The sequence below is a fragment of the Microtus oregoni genome, unplaced genomic scaffold, assembly GCF_018167655.1.
Source record: "Microtus oregoni isolate MIOR12 unplaced genomic scaffold, Mior012 000002F_ref0000024, whole genome shotgun sequence".
NCBI classification, from domain to species: domain Eukaryota; kingdom Metazoa; phylum Chordata; class Mammalia; order Rodentia; family Cricetidae; genus Microtus; species Microtus oregoni.
The window spans coordinates 79160516-79173448 of record NW_024543061.1 but is presented as its reverse complement, the minus strand read 5'-3'; the positions used below and the strand labels follow the sequence as shown (position 1 = coordinate 79173448).

At 39.1% G+C, this 12933-nt stretch overlaps 1 protein-coding gene across 3 annotated transcripts in view; it reads right to left on the bottom strand.

The window, feature by feature from the left end:
• Pik3c2g (phosphatidylinositol-4-phosphate 3-kinase catalytic subunit type 2 gamma) overlaps positions 1-12933 on the bottom strand; it is a 314439-nt gene that overhangs the window by 98645 nt on the left and 202861 nt on the right. For all 3 annotated transcript variants that reach the window (XM_041640636.1, XM_041640645.1, XM_041640651.1), the window contains 2 exons: positions 10687-10823; positions 9901-10070 (listed from right to left, as the gene is read on the bottom strand). In XM_041640636.1, coding sequence (XP_041496570.1) covers positions 9901-10070; positions 10687-10823 — 307 coding nt within the window. The remainder of the gene's footprint in view (positions 1-9900; positions 10071-10686; positions 10824-12933) is intronic.

The window sequence follows — 12933 nt, the reverse complement described above, 5'->3', positions numbered from 1 at the left end:
TTCCTGCGTGTCTCTTGCCTCATAAATTTCAGATATGAACCCAAAGAAGTCAGTGATATGGAAATATCAGTGAATTCAGACAACCGAAGACAAACAAAACAAAATCAGGAAAACCTGTTCTCCCTAGCCAAAGAACGAAAAAGGAAAGTCTAATACAACAGAATATTTTAAAACAAAGTCAACCTTCTCCAGCCAAATATTTTTAGAGGAAATAGGGATTTCAATTCTACCTGTGCACATAGATGTCACATCTTACCAGGCTGCAAGGTGGCACCCTTACCTCACAGCAGGGTGCTGTGGGCACCACTGAAAGGCTACACATGTGAAATAGAGTATACAACACTGAAACAAACTACCCAAATATGGCCAACTGTTTCTTGATGATATGGTGAACACAGTTCAAAGGACAGCAGGTAGCCTTTGGACACAATTGGGATCCAGAGACACACATGTACCTTGATGTAAACCTCTGATCTAAAAGGAAAACAAACTAAAAATTAATATAAAATACAACATGTTAAAACTGTCATAAAAATAAGAGAGGTTTTGGGACTGAGGCCAGACATATCCTTTTTGGAATTAGGTGTGTTTGTGACATTGGTGAAAAGCAGTGTCAGAAGGTTGCAAAGAAAAATCTAAAATCTGGAAAATTATTCTTGAAAATGATAAAGAGAACAAATAATTAGAATGAAGAATATAAAAGTATTCTCAAATTTCAATAGTAAAAATATCAAATGCCATGACTAGAAAATACACAAAAGGTCTAAAAAGACATTTTATGTTTAAGGATATGAAGACAATCAATAAACACTTGAAAAGATATTCAGCATGCCTTCCCTTCATGCAAACTAAATCTACAATGATATGGCAGAAGACACTTAGCAGTATGAGTGAAGAAAGTGACAAGGATGTGGAGAAACTGGATTGCTCAAGCCTTGCTGGTAGAATGTGTGCCCAATGTCCCATTTTGATACATTATTTTCCTTTCTGAAAAACTATTTGTCATCAGCTTATTGAAATCAACAACAATATGCAAACACCCTATAAATAGCCCAACATTTACAACCATGAGCATTTATCTCAGAGAAATGCAGACCTATGTTCATGAATTCCACACTTGAGTTGTTCACTGAAGATTTAGTCCTACGAGTTAGAGACCTTCGGGATCCAGATGTCCTTCAACAGATGAATGGTTCCACAGACTTCATTTCACTCAGATTGTAGAATGTTATTTGTCAATCAAAAGCACAGTTTGAAAACACAACAGCTTGCATTGATTCTCCAGATAATTATATTGCAGTTAAAAAAAACCCAAATCCTCAAATAGTACATTCAAGATGATTCCATTTATATAACATTCTTGACATCACAAACTGTAGAAAGGGACAATAGATAGAAGATTGTCACGGGATAAGGATAAAGTAGGATTGGGAATGAGAGGTAGCCAGGTGCATCCATGAAGGGGCTCCATAAGGGATGTGATGGGCAGAATCATTTGTGTATCTTGACTTTGTCACTTTTGATACCTTATTGTGATAAATTATAATTCTACAAGATCTTACCATTGGTAAAGAAAAACAGATAATATAATATACAAGACCTCTTTGTATTCTTGCTTATTATAATTGCATATGAATCTACAACTATTTCAAGAGATGTTGTTAACATCTCAATTGTATTATCTGGGTGTAAATGATAACAGTATCTTGAAAAGTGTAGAGAAACAAGAGAAGAGGGCATCTTGGAGAGGCAAACATTTGATGGCTGATGTGGGATGCCCTTCTTTATGATGTGAATATATATAATTACCATTGGTTAATAAAGAAGCTGATTTGGACAATAGCCAGGCAGAATAAGGCAAGGTGGAAAATTCAAGCAGAGTGACAGAAGGAAAGAAGGCAGAGTCAGGAAGATGCCAGCAGTCACCGGGGAAGCAAGATGTGAGGTAACAAGCCACGAGCCTTGTGGTAAAATTTTGAATAATAAAAGTGGGTTAATTTAAGTTGTAAGAGCTAGTTAATAGTAAGCCTGAGTCATCGGCCAAACTTTTATAATTAATAGAATCCTCTGAGTGTTTATTAGGGAACTGGTGGATGGGAAAGAAACCTCCATTTACAGATGCTTCAGGAGAAGGAAGCCATTCTGGATAGACACTGAGCATGCTTTGCAGAAGGCAGCAAAAGAGGGTTTTCTGAGATGTAGATGCCTTGAAGAAGGCAGTGGAAGAGCTGACATAGTGGAGACCTTCTGATAAACAAAGAAAAAGAAAAATGAGGTTTTATTAAATAATAAAGAATAAACCCAATTGATAACTTTACAAAATGAATATGTATTTACAGGAAACCTTTCGAGGAGTGAAGCTGAGCAGAGCAGCATGAAGACTTGTGGTGCTGGGGCAAAGTCGTTTGAACTTTCCAGACTTGGTTTATCTGAAAAGATTGCTGAGACTCTAATGTCATCAAAAGAGGAGAGGAAATAGCTCTGAAAAATCAATTTAGGAAGGCAAAGGTTTCAGTGCTGATGTAAGTAAGTGTGGGAAGTTTACATTCCATGATAAAGCAGGCTCTGTCGGGATAGCTTTTTCTCAGTAAAGTATGGACTATACTTGGTCTTCTAATGAGAGCTCTGGCGGTGTGAGCACAAAATGTGTTGTAGAGTGGAAAAGCCAGGCAATCTCTGGGATGCAGTACCACTGATAGACAGGAGGAGGCAGTGTGCTGGTTGTGTAGTTTGCTCCATTCTAGCAGTGCAGGGCTACTGAGTTCTGAGGTGCTTCACCTCCACCTCCACATGGCTACTCAGAAGACAAATAGGCCTTTTCTCTTTCCTTCTACATCCAACCTCTCCTGTGCCTATGTTATATATGTAAATATCCACTACTCTATGTGTGTGTGCATGTGCACTCATATGTGCATGCATATGTGTAGGCTAGAAAAGGATATTGGGTATTCTGCTTTTTGTTCTCTATCTTATTCTCTTGACAGAGTGTCTTTCATTGAAAATAAAGGTAGCAGGAGGCCAGTTAGGGCCAGAGATTCCTACCAGTGCCCTTCACAGTGCTGGGGTTACACACACACACATGATCATGCTTAGATTTTTTTTATATGAGTCCTAGGGATTTTATCTCAGGTCTTCATACTTACAGGGAACTTTCTTACTCAAATAGCCATCTCCAAAATTCACTAACCCTTTATCTATCTATCTATCTATCTATCTATCTATCTATCTATCTATGCGCATGCACATACTCTCCCAGGAGTGTATTCCATCCCAGGGATCAAGCGCAGGTTATCAGCATTGGTGGGAAAACTGTCTTTACCTTACTGAGCTGTATCTGCAGCCCACTGATCTTTATAACCAAATTAGGCAGCAATTCTGTAACTTTATAAGCTACTACAATTGAGAACAACTGGTAACAAATATGTAGGATCTCTGCCTTCTTTTCTCCAAGTGTCTTACCAGATGCTACTAAGATGCCATGTTTCAATGATGCATTTGTGCCTTGAACTGAAATATAGATTCAGCCATACATAAGGTGTACCTGGTTTAAAAGGCTTCCCCTTTAAAGAATGCAAACATGAATTATTTAAGGCACAATAATTCTAGAAACATCTTTCTCAAATGTAAGTCATATAATCTAGATAATATCACAGGCTTCCTCTCAACAGCCAGGGGGGTCTATGGTCATACTAAAATCTGTAGAATAGACATGAGTAAGTCACTCATCCTAGGATTTGTTATTTCCACCTGTTTAATATTTTTATGGTAAAAGTAAAAAACAGTGTAGAGATCTGCTTGCTAAGCACTAAAAAAGAATATGGTTATTTCAAAGATAGCAACCCTGGTTACTTCCAGATGTAGTTTTAGGTTTGACATCCTTCCCTGTTTTAACATCTTATAAGGCATTTTATTGTATGTTTTAAATGTATGAATTATATACATATCAAAACTGTAAATATGGGGAAAGTGTAACATAGGGCACTAACTAAAGAAACTACACCTGTCCCAAGGCAGGGGAGAACAAGCTGTGTTGAGGTTGGGGAGAAATGGAAGCTTCATGGCAACATCCAGGGGTTATGGTACAGTTGACTGGCACCCTTGCACACATTGTAACAACCAAAACTATTCTCTGCCTTCACTTGCAAAAACAGAAAATAACAGCATTTCTGTCTCGATTCTGGAAACTATCACATGTCAAGTATGCATGAGGCTTTCAAGTTATTTTTGACTATTCTCACAGAATATGAGCTCACACTCCATGATGCAGCCCCCAATACACAACACATGCTTTGTGCCTGTATCAAAGCCACAGCAATCCGGTAAGAGAGCTACAGACTTCAATACCAGTGATGGAGGTGGGGGATGCAGAGTGGAATGGAAATACCAGCGCCTGACATGGACTTTGGACCATAAAATGTGTCTGCTGGAATCTATGGGCACCACAGTTCACTTCCTTCAGTGGGGAGACTGATAGGAGCCAGTAAACGGAAGCCCAGAGACTCTAGTGTGAAATACTTGAGTGTCTGAATGATGTACTTGGTACATGAACTGAAGTTCAGAACCTGGTAATGAGACACACTTCAACACTATTATCAAGATTATTTTTATTACTTTTGTCAAATTGAAATATTTGGGTTGTGAAGTAACACATAGCATCACTAAGATGTGCTGTTTTCAACATGTCTATAAGCTATGCACTCCCCTAATCACAAATGGCATCGTTAGCACAGGCACAAATGGCTGAGGTGCACTGGGGGATGCTTAAGCTTACCTTTTCCTTGATATCACAAATGCCCTACATTCCAGAAAGCACATTTTGCTGCCCAGCAGTAAGGACACAAGTCTCTTATCTAATATCCATGAGTTAATTGGGAAGGCAAATCTGGAGTCTCCATTGAGTAGGAGAGAACCTTGTATAATTAGGTAGCTTGGGAAACGACACACTAGCAATATAACCACAGTGTCAACGTGAGCTTGCTTTTACAGAATGAACACTAAACCCCCATGAGATCTCCATGCTCTCAGCAATTATCACCTGAGTTGAGTTTCACCGGTAATTTCTTAAATGCAAAACATTTTCCCTCTTGTTCAGACCCTTGTGCAAGCATCACATGTCTTTAGTGCTCGTCAAGTCCCTGATTGTTAACTATTTAGTTACTTTACATAGTGAGTCAGAAGGTCTCTAGAAACTCAGGTACATCCTGTCTCCTTTTAGAAGAGGATAGATAAAAGACAACAACATTTTTAGAACAGTTAAGTCTTCTCTATATTTCGATGAACTGCATTTGTACTGAGCCAGGATTTAATGATGGCTAGAAGGCTGATGGGATCCTCAAAATTAGTGGGCTTTTCCTTTGAATCATAGATGAGGGAAGTGCATAGCTATGATTTCCATAGAATTCTGATACTTGTTGGGACAGACTTAGTCTGGATATGAAAACAAGTTCATCAATGCTCTAATGTGTGGGTGTAAGTCATACTTATAGCATGACATTAAAAGTCAAAGGGTTTAAAAGCAAGTCAAAGATAAACTCAAGTTATTCCTAAAATCATTTGTATCTCATGTAGTTGTGGTCTACAAGAAATAGACTTAGTATTTCTTACTAAGCTCAGAACTGAGTTGTTCACCCAGCATAAGATGTATGGCATTTTCCCCTCCCTTCCTCCCTCCGTCCCTCCCTCCCTCCCTTTATTTCTTCTTCCTCCCTCCCTCTTTCCCTTTCTTCCTTCCTCCCTCCTTTTTCTCCCTTCCTCCTTTCCCTCCCTTCCCCCTCTTCCTTCCTTCCTTTTTCCATCCCCCTCTTCCCTCCCATCTTCCTTCTTTCCTTTCTTCCTCTCTTCCTTTCTTCTTTACCTCTTCTCTTCATCATTTCCTTCCTCCTCACTTTCCTCTGCTGGGAATTGTATGCATGCTATACTACCTATTCTGTTCTACCACGTGGTACTTACTATTCTACCACAGCGCTACAGCCACAGCTCAGCTGAAGTTCCTATGCTATGCTTACTCTAGAGGCATAGCATAGGACTTCCCTTAAAGAGTAGATTTAGAATCAAGGCTAGTAGGGCTGACAGAGAGAAGCACATTGCACCTGAGACAAGCTAAGAGGACAGCAGAGGTGATAGGTGAGGCTCATGGAGGGCAGGAAGGCAGGGTAGTCAGGGTTTAACTTGCGCTCTCTTCCATCTCTTTCCTTTTCTCAAACTTTTCTCAGCCATCTCATTTTTTCAGCTGAAAACCTATGGAATTTTCTCATTGAAGAAAATTAGTTTGTGAGTTTATGACTTTTGCCAATTGCCATGGAATAAATATCCTTATTATTGCTGATTTCTAGCCAGTAATGAGCTGTCATCCCGGATGTTGTTGAGGAGTACACTACAGGGAATGGGCTCTGGCAAGTCCCCATGACATGGGCCAGGTCCGTCTCACCTCTGCTTGTGTCCAAAATTACCCCATAGGTTAGGGGTGGCTTGCTGAAATACATACCACCCTCTGATATATATCATTTAATCTTTAAGAAAGTTCAAAATATAGATGAGAAAACTGAAGCACACAAATGAGATTGACTGAAGATCATATGTAAAGTATGTGATAGCACTAGGATAAAACACACAAATTCTCTCTCTCTCTATCACACACACACATGCACACACACACACACACACACACACACACACACAAATACACACAGCTTATCCTCAGAGCCTCAGAGTAGCTGACCTTAACCAGTGTTCATATAACCTCTTAAATTATTTTATTACATGGGTTTTTTTTATGTAGTTACTTACTTTTAACAGTGAGTGGCAGCCCACTGAGACACCAGCTTCCTACAAAGTTCCTACCATGGGAATGAATGGTCAGTGACACAAACAAGGCCTTTCTGGAGTATGAAAAGTAGATTGCTAAACACATAGAAATGACAGACATGAAAACAATATACAGTGTTGAATACTGTTTTTATTGAATAAAACAGGGGATAACATTTTTTTTGTGAAAAAAATAACTAAAATTACTTAGAAAAAAGCTACAAGAAGACCTAATCTTTTGTTGCCCCTTTAGTGCCTCATGTGGACAGGTAAGGGGCCCTAAAATCTGCTGCTCTAAGCTCACTTCTGCTGCCCTTTCAACATCCCATGAAGTTGATGAACCATAGTGAATTAAAAATAAAACCTCATGGATACTCAGTATTCTTAGAATAAATGCTTACTGGGTGCTCAGCCCTAAAGGAGACACTTTGGAAGCCTCAGAGAAGGTTGCTGAAGAGTGAGCCGAGAGGATGTAAGAGCTGGGAAGTACAAGGAAAGCCATCTTCATGGCAGAACACGGCATTCACAGTAGGATCTTGCAGTAGTTACATTTGGCAGCACTAGACCTGTGTCTTAGACTTGTGCCTGTCAGAAGTAATCACGAGTGGGGTCCTACTGCTCTATTCTAATTTGCTTTTCTGTTGCTGTGATAAACACTATGCCCAAAAGCTATTTAGACAGGACAGAGTTTACTTTAGTTTAAACTTCTAGGCCATAATTTATTAAAAAACCACAAAAGAAGTCTAGTCTGCTCGCTAGCTCCCTCTAACTCACGTTTAGAAAACACACACACACACACACACACACACACACACACACACACAGTCACTCACACAAACAACAAACCATCAAACAAAAACCAGGACCACCTGTTCAGTTTGGCACCATCCACAATACGTTGGGCCTTCCTTTACCAATTAGCAACCAAGAAAATGTCTCATAGACAAGTCACAGGCCATTTTGATGGAGGCATTTCCTCAGCTGATGTTCCTCTCTCTCAGGTGACTTTAGTTTGTTTCACATTGAAAACAAAAACTAACCAGGGTACCTTCCATGGAGAACTATTGTCAGTTGATGGATTCTAGGGAAGGGATAGCCGTTGCCTTCAGTGCTGTACCAGATACTGAGCCCATGAGGTTTCAGTAAATAGGTCCAAGTCTGTGGCCATACAGAGAGAGAATCCAGTTAAGATTAATGGGTTGCAAAACAAAACAAAATGGCATGAATGTGGGTGGGTAAGGGACCTATAGGGAGGTCTGGGCAGGAATGATGGGAGTGGAAGGAATAAAAGAGAGAGAGAGAGAGAGAGAGAGAGAGAGAGAGAGAACCAAATGGATTATATTCGTGCTTGAGATTATCAAATAGCAATTTTAATCAATAAAAATATGAATAAAAGACAGACAATGATTTGGTGTAAGATTAGCATTGAAAAGTGAAAGTCCATATACACCGGCAATATAACAATAAATAAGATTTTTGAAAAGAATTAGGTTAGAAGAGGAATTGTGGTTACAAATGAAGTTCTTCATAATTTATCCTGCTTTATAAGAAAAAGTTACCAATAATAATTTATCACATTCAAGTCTGAGTTTGTTACTATAGTCTATCTTACATCACAAAGAAGTTTCTTTATAGTCATTATTACCAGAGAAGTGAGTGAAAATTTGATTGTGGGTCCATGATTTCATAATCATTTTTATTTATGACTTTGTTAGAGAAAATTGAGAAAGAAAGATTATAATTAAGCAATACTTCAAAGGAAAATCCATTTGGCTTTAGAAAGCTAGGAGATTCCTCGTTATTTCCATTGCAGTAATTAGGCAAATAGTCCCAAAATCCTTAAGCAATGCTGGGGCTCTGATGCCCTTTGATTTATTCTGCTAGTGTCAATCCTTCTTAATCTCACAATTACAGCAATGAAAAGGGAGCACTTGTTTATGGACAAGGTATGAAATCCTTCACAGTGGTCACTGAGATGTGTTTGTTCTCTCAGAAGTCAGAAAACTCACAGCAGCTGAGGGTCAGCTTTGGCACAGGGCTGAGAATTCTGTTTCCAGAAATCTCAGGTCCAGGGAATATTCTATTTTCTTTGTCCCCCGTGATGCATCTCCACAGGCTGCTCATTGACACTATGCCTCTGTCTTCTCTGAAAAGTTTCTTTAAAGCAGCATGCCTGGCCCAGCCCCTTTCACCCCAGTTACTTGCTTTGTGTTTCCCATGAGGAGTTCTTATTTTCTTCCATCATGTTGTTATTTATTAGTTTAATGCTGCTTTTGGTTACTTTTCTCATTACCTTGCCAAAATATGTGGGAGTGTTTCTTTTAAGATATAGTAGGAAGGAACACAGTTCATCACAGAGGCTCAAAAATGATGGCTAGAGTGTAAGGTTGTACTATATCCTTCTAGAGTCAGGAGTAGAGAGCAGACAGGACACCATGGAGAGGAACCAGAAAACCTTAAGCTACCCCCTCCCGAAGTGACACCCTTACTTTAGTCAGGCTCTACCTCCCGAAGGACCCAGAACCTTCTAAGTCAGGGCCATCAGCGGTAGATACAAAGATACGGATGCATGAGCCCATGTGAGACACTTTGCCTTCCAACCACAACAGTGAAGGAAGACAGGGTTTGTACTGTTGTTTATTCATTTATTCATAGTACTCTGAGTCCTCACTAAATATCTGAGGGGTGTTTCAAGGCTAAGTCAGGTTGGAGAGCTGGTTAATTGTACTATGCTAAAATCCTGGTGATTAACCCCTACACACAATATACCAGATGGATCAGGACTATCAACTCATGTATAATTTCCCATCTAAAGTTTGTAAGAAAATAAAAAAACAAATAATTGAAACAATTAGTTGGAATAGATATAGTAACCCATGGAAGAAGACCATTATATTTTCTTAACATCTTGAAGAAACTCTCTTTTGTTAATAATTTACTGAAAAAATTCCTTCCTTCCATCTTCTTAGACTTATAATTGTATTTATATTACCCTGGGGGTTTTGTAAACGTTACTTCATGGGCTCCTCTGCCATTATACACTATATATTATTTAGAGCATTGCTTAATTATTGCAATAAATGCTTGTGAACTGACCTTTTTATTCCGCCAAATGTTTGTGCATGACCCAAGAATTTTCCAAAGTCAATATGAAACATGTGGCCTGACTTTGTCAGCATGATATTGTCATTATGTCGGTCACAGACTCCCAAGATGAACGTTACCACACACCAGCCAGCACAAGAGTAAAAAAAGTTCCTCAAGGCCTGTCAGTTGAAAAACAATGACACAAAATAACAATAGTAAAGAGAAAAAAATCTGTAATCATCTACCATCTATTTCTAGTATAGATCACCTGTGTATAGATAGACCTATCTATTACCTATCATTATTTCTATTACCTATTATCCAGTATATAATATGTTATCTATGTATCTGTCTATTTATCAATCACATATCTATAATCTATTTCTATCATTTATCTTACATTCTACAAGTCATTTAACAATGGTAGATGAAAAGTCAGGGCATAACAGAAGATATTTAATATAGGGTTTATTTATAATTGGAGATTGTGTGCAAATAGGTAGAAGCTACTGGAAGGTTTTAGTTTCAGAAGTCATCATCTACAGAACATGATATCTGAGTGAAGAGATTCTTTATGCATAGCCAGCAGCTTCACGCAGAAGGAAAACAAAAGGCAGATAGACTTTCATCTAGTTAGTACGCCAGTAAAATTGGGTCTTACTCACATAGCTGATAAGTGAGTAAATTAGAACTCAAGGTGGATTTAATTTACTTTCCCATAAATCACAATATCAATGGACCAAAGCATATTCTAATTTAAGTACATTACTTAAAATTAGTTCCAGAAGAACAAACCTTTTCATAATCTTCCTTTAAGTGGTTGTGCTGACTGAACCACTTCTTGATGGTGTTTTCTTTCAGTGGTCCTATGAGCCCAGAGTGGAGATGGATCTTGGCAAGCGTTATGGCATCTGGCACCATCTCTATCAATCCTGGATGATAACGGAGAGAGATTAAGGATGCTAACCTTGCTTCCCAGGATGAAGCACACTTAGACCATGGACCTTCAAGTGGGTGGCAACAGTGCTTGTCAGCACTGTTTGGACTTCTTCCTTCCTCTCAAACCATCTTTGTAAAAGCCTTGTCTAGGTGGCTCCTGCTCACTCTTCCTAGCTCTCATCAATCTGAATATGTTAGGTTTCTATATATGTTAGAAGCAGTTTAATGATTTCCTTCTAGAGCTATGGTAGAAAGATGGTATCATGGAGGCCCATGGTCACTAGAAGAGAAGACTGACTGTCACATGTTGTAGAAGGAGCTGCGGGCTGCATTCTTGCCACCTGGCTCCTGACTGCCTGGCTAGCTTATACCCCAAAATAATTACACAGAAACTGTATTCTTTTAAACACTGCTGGGCCCATTAGTTCTAGCCTCTTAATGGCTAATTCTCACATCTTGCTTAACCCATATTTAGTAATCTGTGTAGCACCAGTCTTACCGGGAAAGATTCAGCATGTCTGACCTGGCGGCTTGCTTCATTGCATCTGCCCCAGAGAGGAGTGGCATGGCATCTGCCTGGAGAGGAGATGCATGGCGTCTGCCTCACTTCCCTTCTTCCCAGCATTCTGTTCTGTTTACTCCACCCACCTATGTTCTAACCTACAAGGCCAAGCAGTGTCTTTATTAATTAACCAATGGAATCAACAGATTGATATGACACTCCCACATCAACATGTCAGGGGTGGGGGTAGGGGTGATGAAACTTTACAAGAGGACATTCACATTTAAATAGCAAATCTGTTTCTGTCTCCTATGAACAAAATATAATTCCCTCAATAAACATGTCAAATATATGATAAAATATCTGTTCAGAGTGCTGAAGAAAAGGTTCCTTGGTAAAGTGTTTGCTAAAAAGGGTGAGAACTGGAGTTCAGATACCCAGTATTTCTGTAAATGTCAGGAGGGCATGGTAGTATGCCAATAAATTCCAGCCTTCAGGAGCTGTACAAAGGACATAGTCAGTAGCCAGATTCCAAAGTATGAAAGCTCTGAATTAAGCAAGAGACTCCCTCTTTTTTTGCTTCTCCACCTCCACCTTCTAACTTAAGAGGTTCGGTTAGTGCCTGTATATATGCATGGATATGGAGTCGTCCATTGGAACATGGGAATCCGACCGGTGGCCACATCCTCAAATCCAATGATTCATCATCACCCCCTCAGACATGATCAACTGTCAGTAGTTCCTCAGTACAGGGTAGGGCCTGAATATCATATGATCCATTTGTGCTTGAGTTTTAGCTGGCTTGATGTTGTGTGGGTCCTTTCTGTGAAAGTAATGATCTTCATTCATTAGTCCAATGCCTGCCTTCACCACATCTTCTGCATGATCCAGAAAGGAGGGGCACTCTGTTTGGATTATGCCTACAATAAACATTGTTTGTAGGAACACCCTGTTTACAAACTACTCAAGTACATGAGTACAGTAGCCATGTTAGGTCCAAAGATAGGAAGAAATGGGGGGAGTTGGAGGAAGAAAGAAGGAGTGCATAAAATCATATTTCATGTAAAAATTCTCAATAATTTTTATAAAAGACTATTTCTCAAAATATAGAATGAAGAGTGAAGATGAAGATATTCCACTTCAACTTTTATCTTTTACATGTATATGTATACACATGAATATGTTCCCAAATGCAAAAACATGGATGCACACATTACTACTACTACACACACACAACACACAACTTTAAAAATAAAATTCTGTTTAAACTAATAGAAGCACCTCTGTTATGGGTTAAATTTCTAAGGGTGAACAGAAAAGCCATAGGGAGAGCCACATGCTCCTTTCCTGTCGGACAGCATTAAGGAGAAACAGGAATAATGATTTCCTTTAAAAGGGAGTATGTATTGATTGAACTTAAGTAGGACCTTTGCCTCCATGGCCACTCATCCATCAAGGCTTTTCACTGTGCTTCTAAACTCGTTATACTGTACAGGCTAAAAACCAGAGGTCTTGAAAATATTTACATATTAGCAACCTTTGGAAAATAATGAAAACAGTACGAATAGTATTTCAACCTCTCCCGAGATGAGCATCTTCCA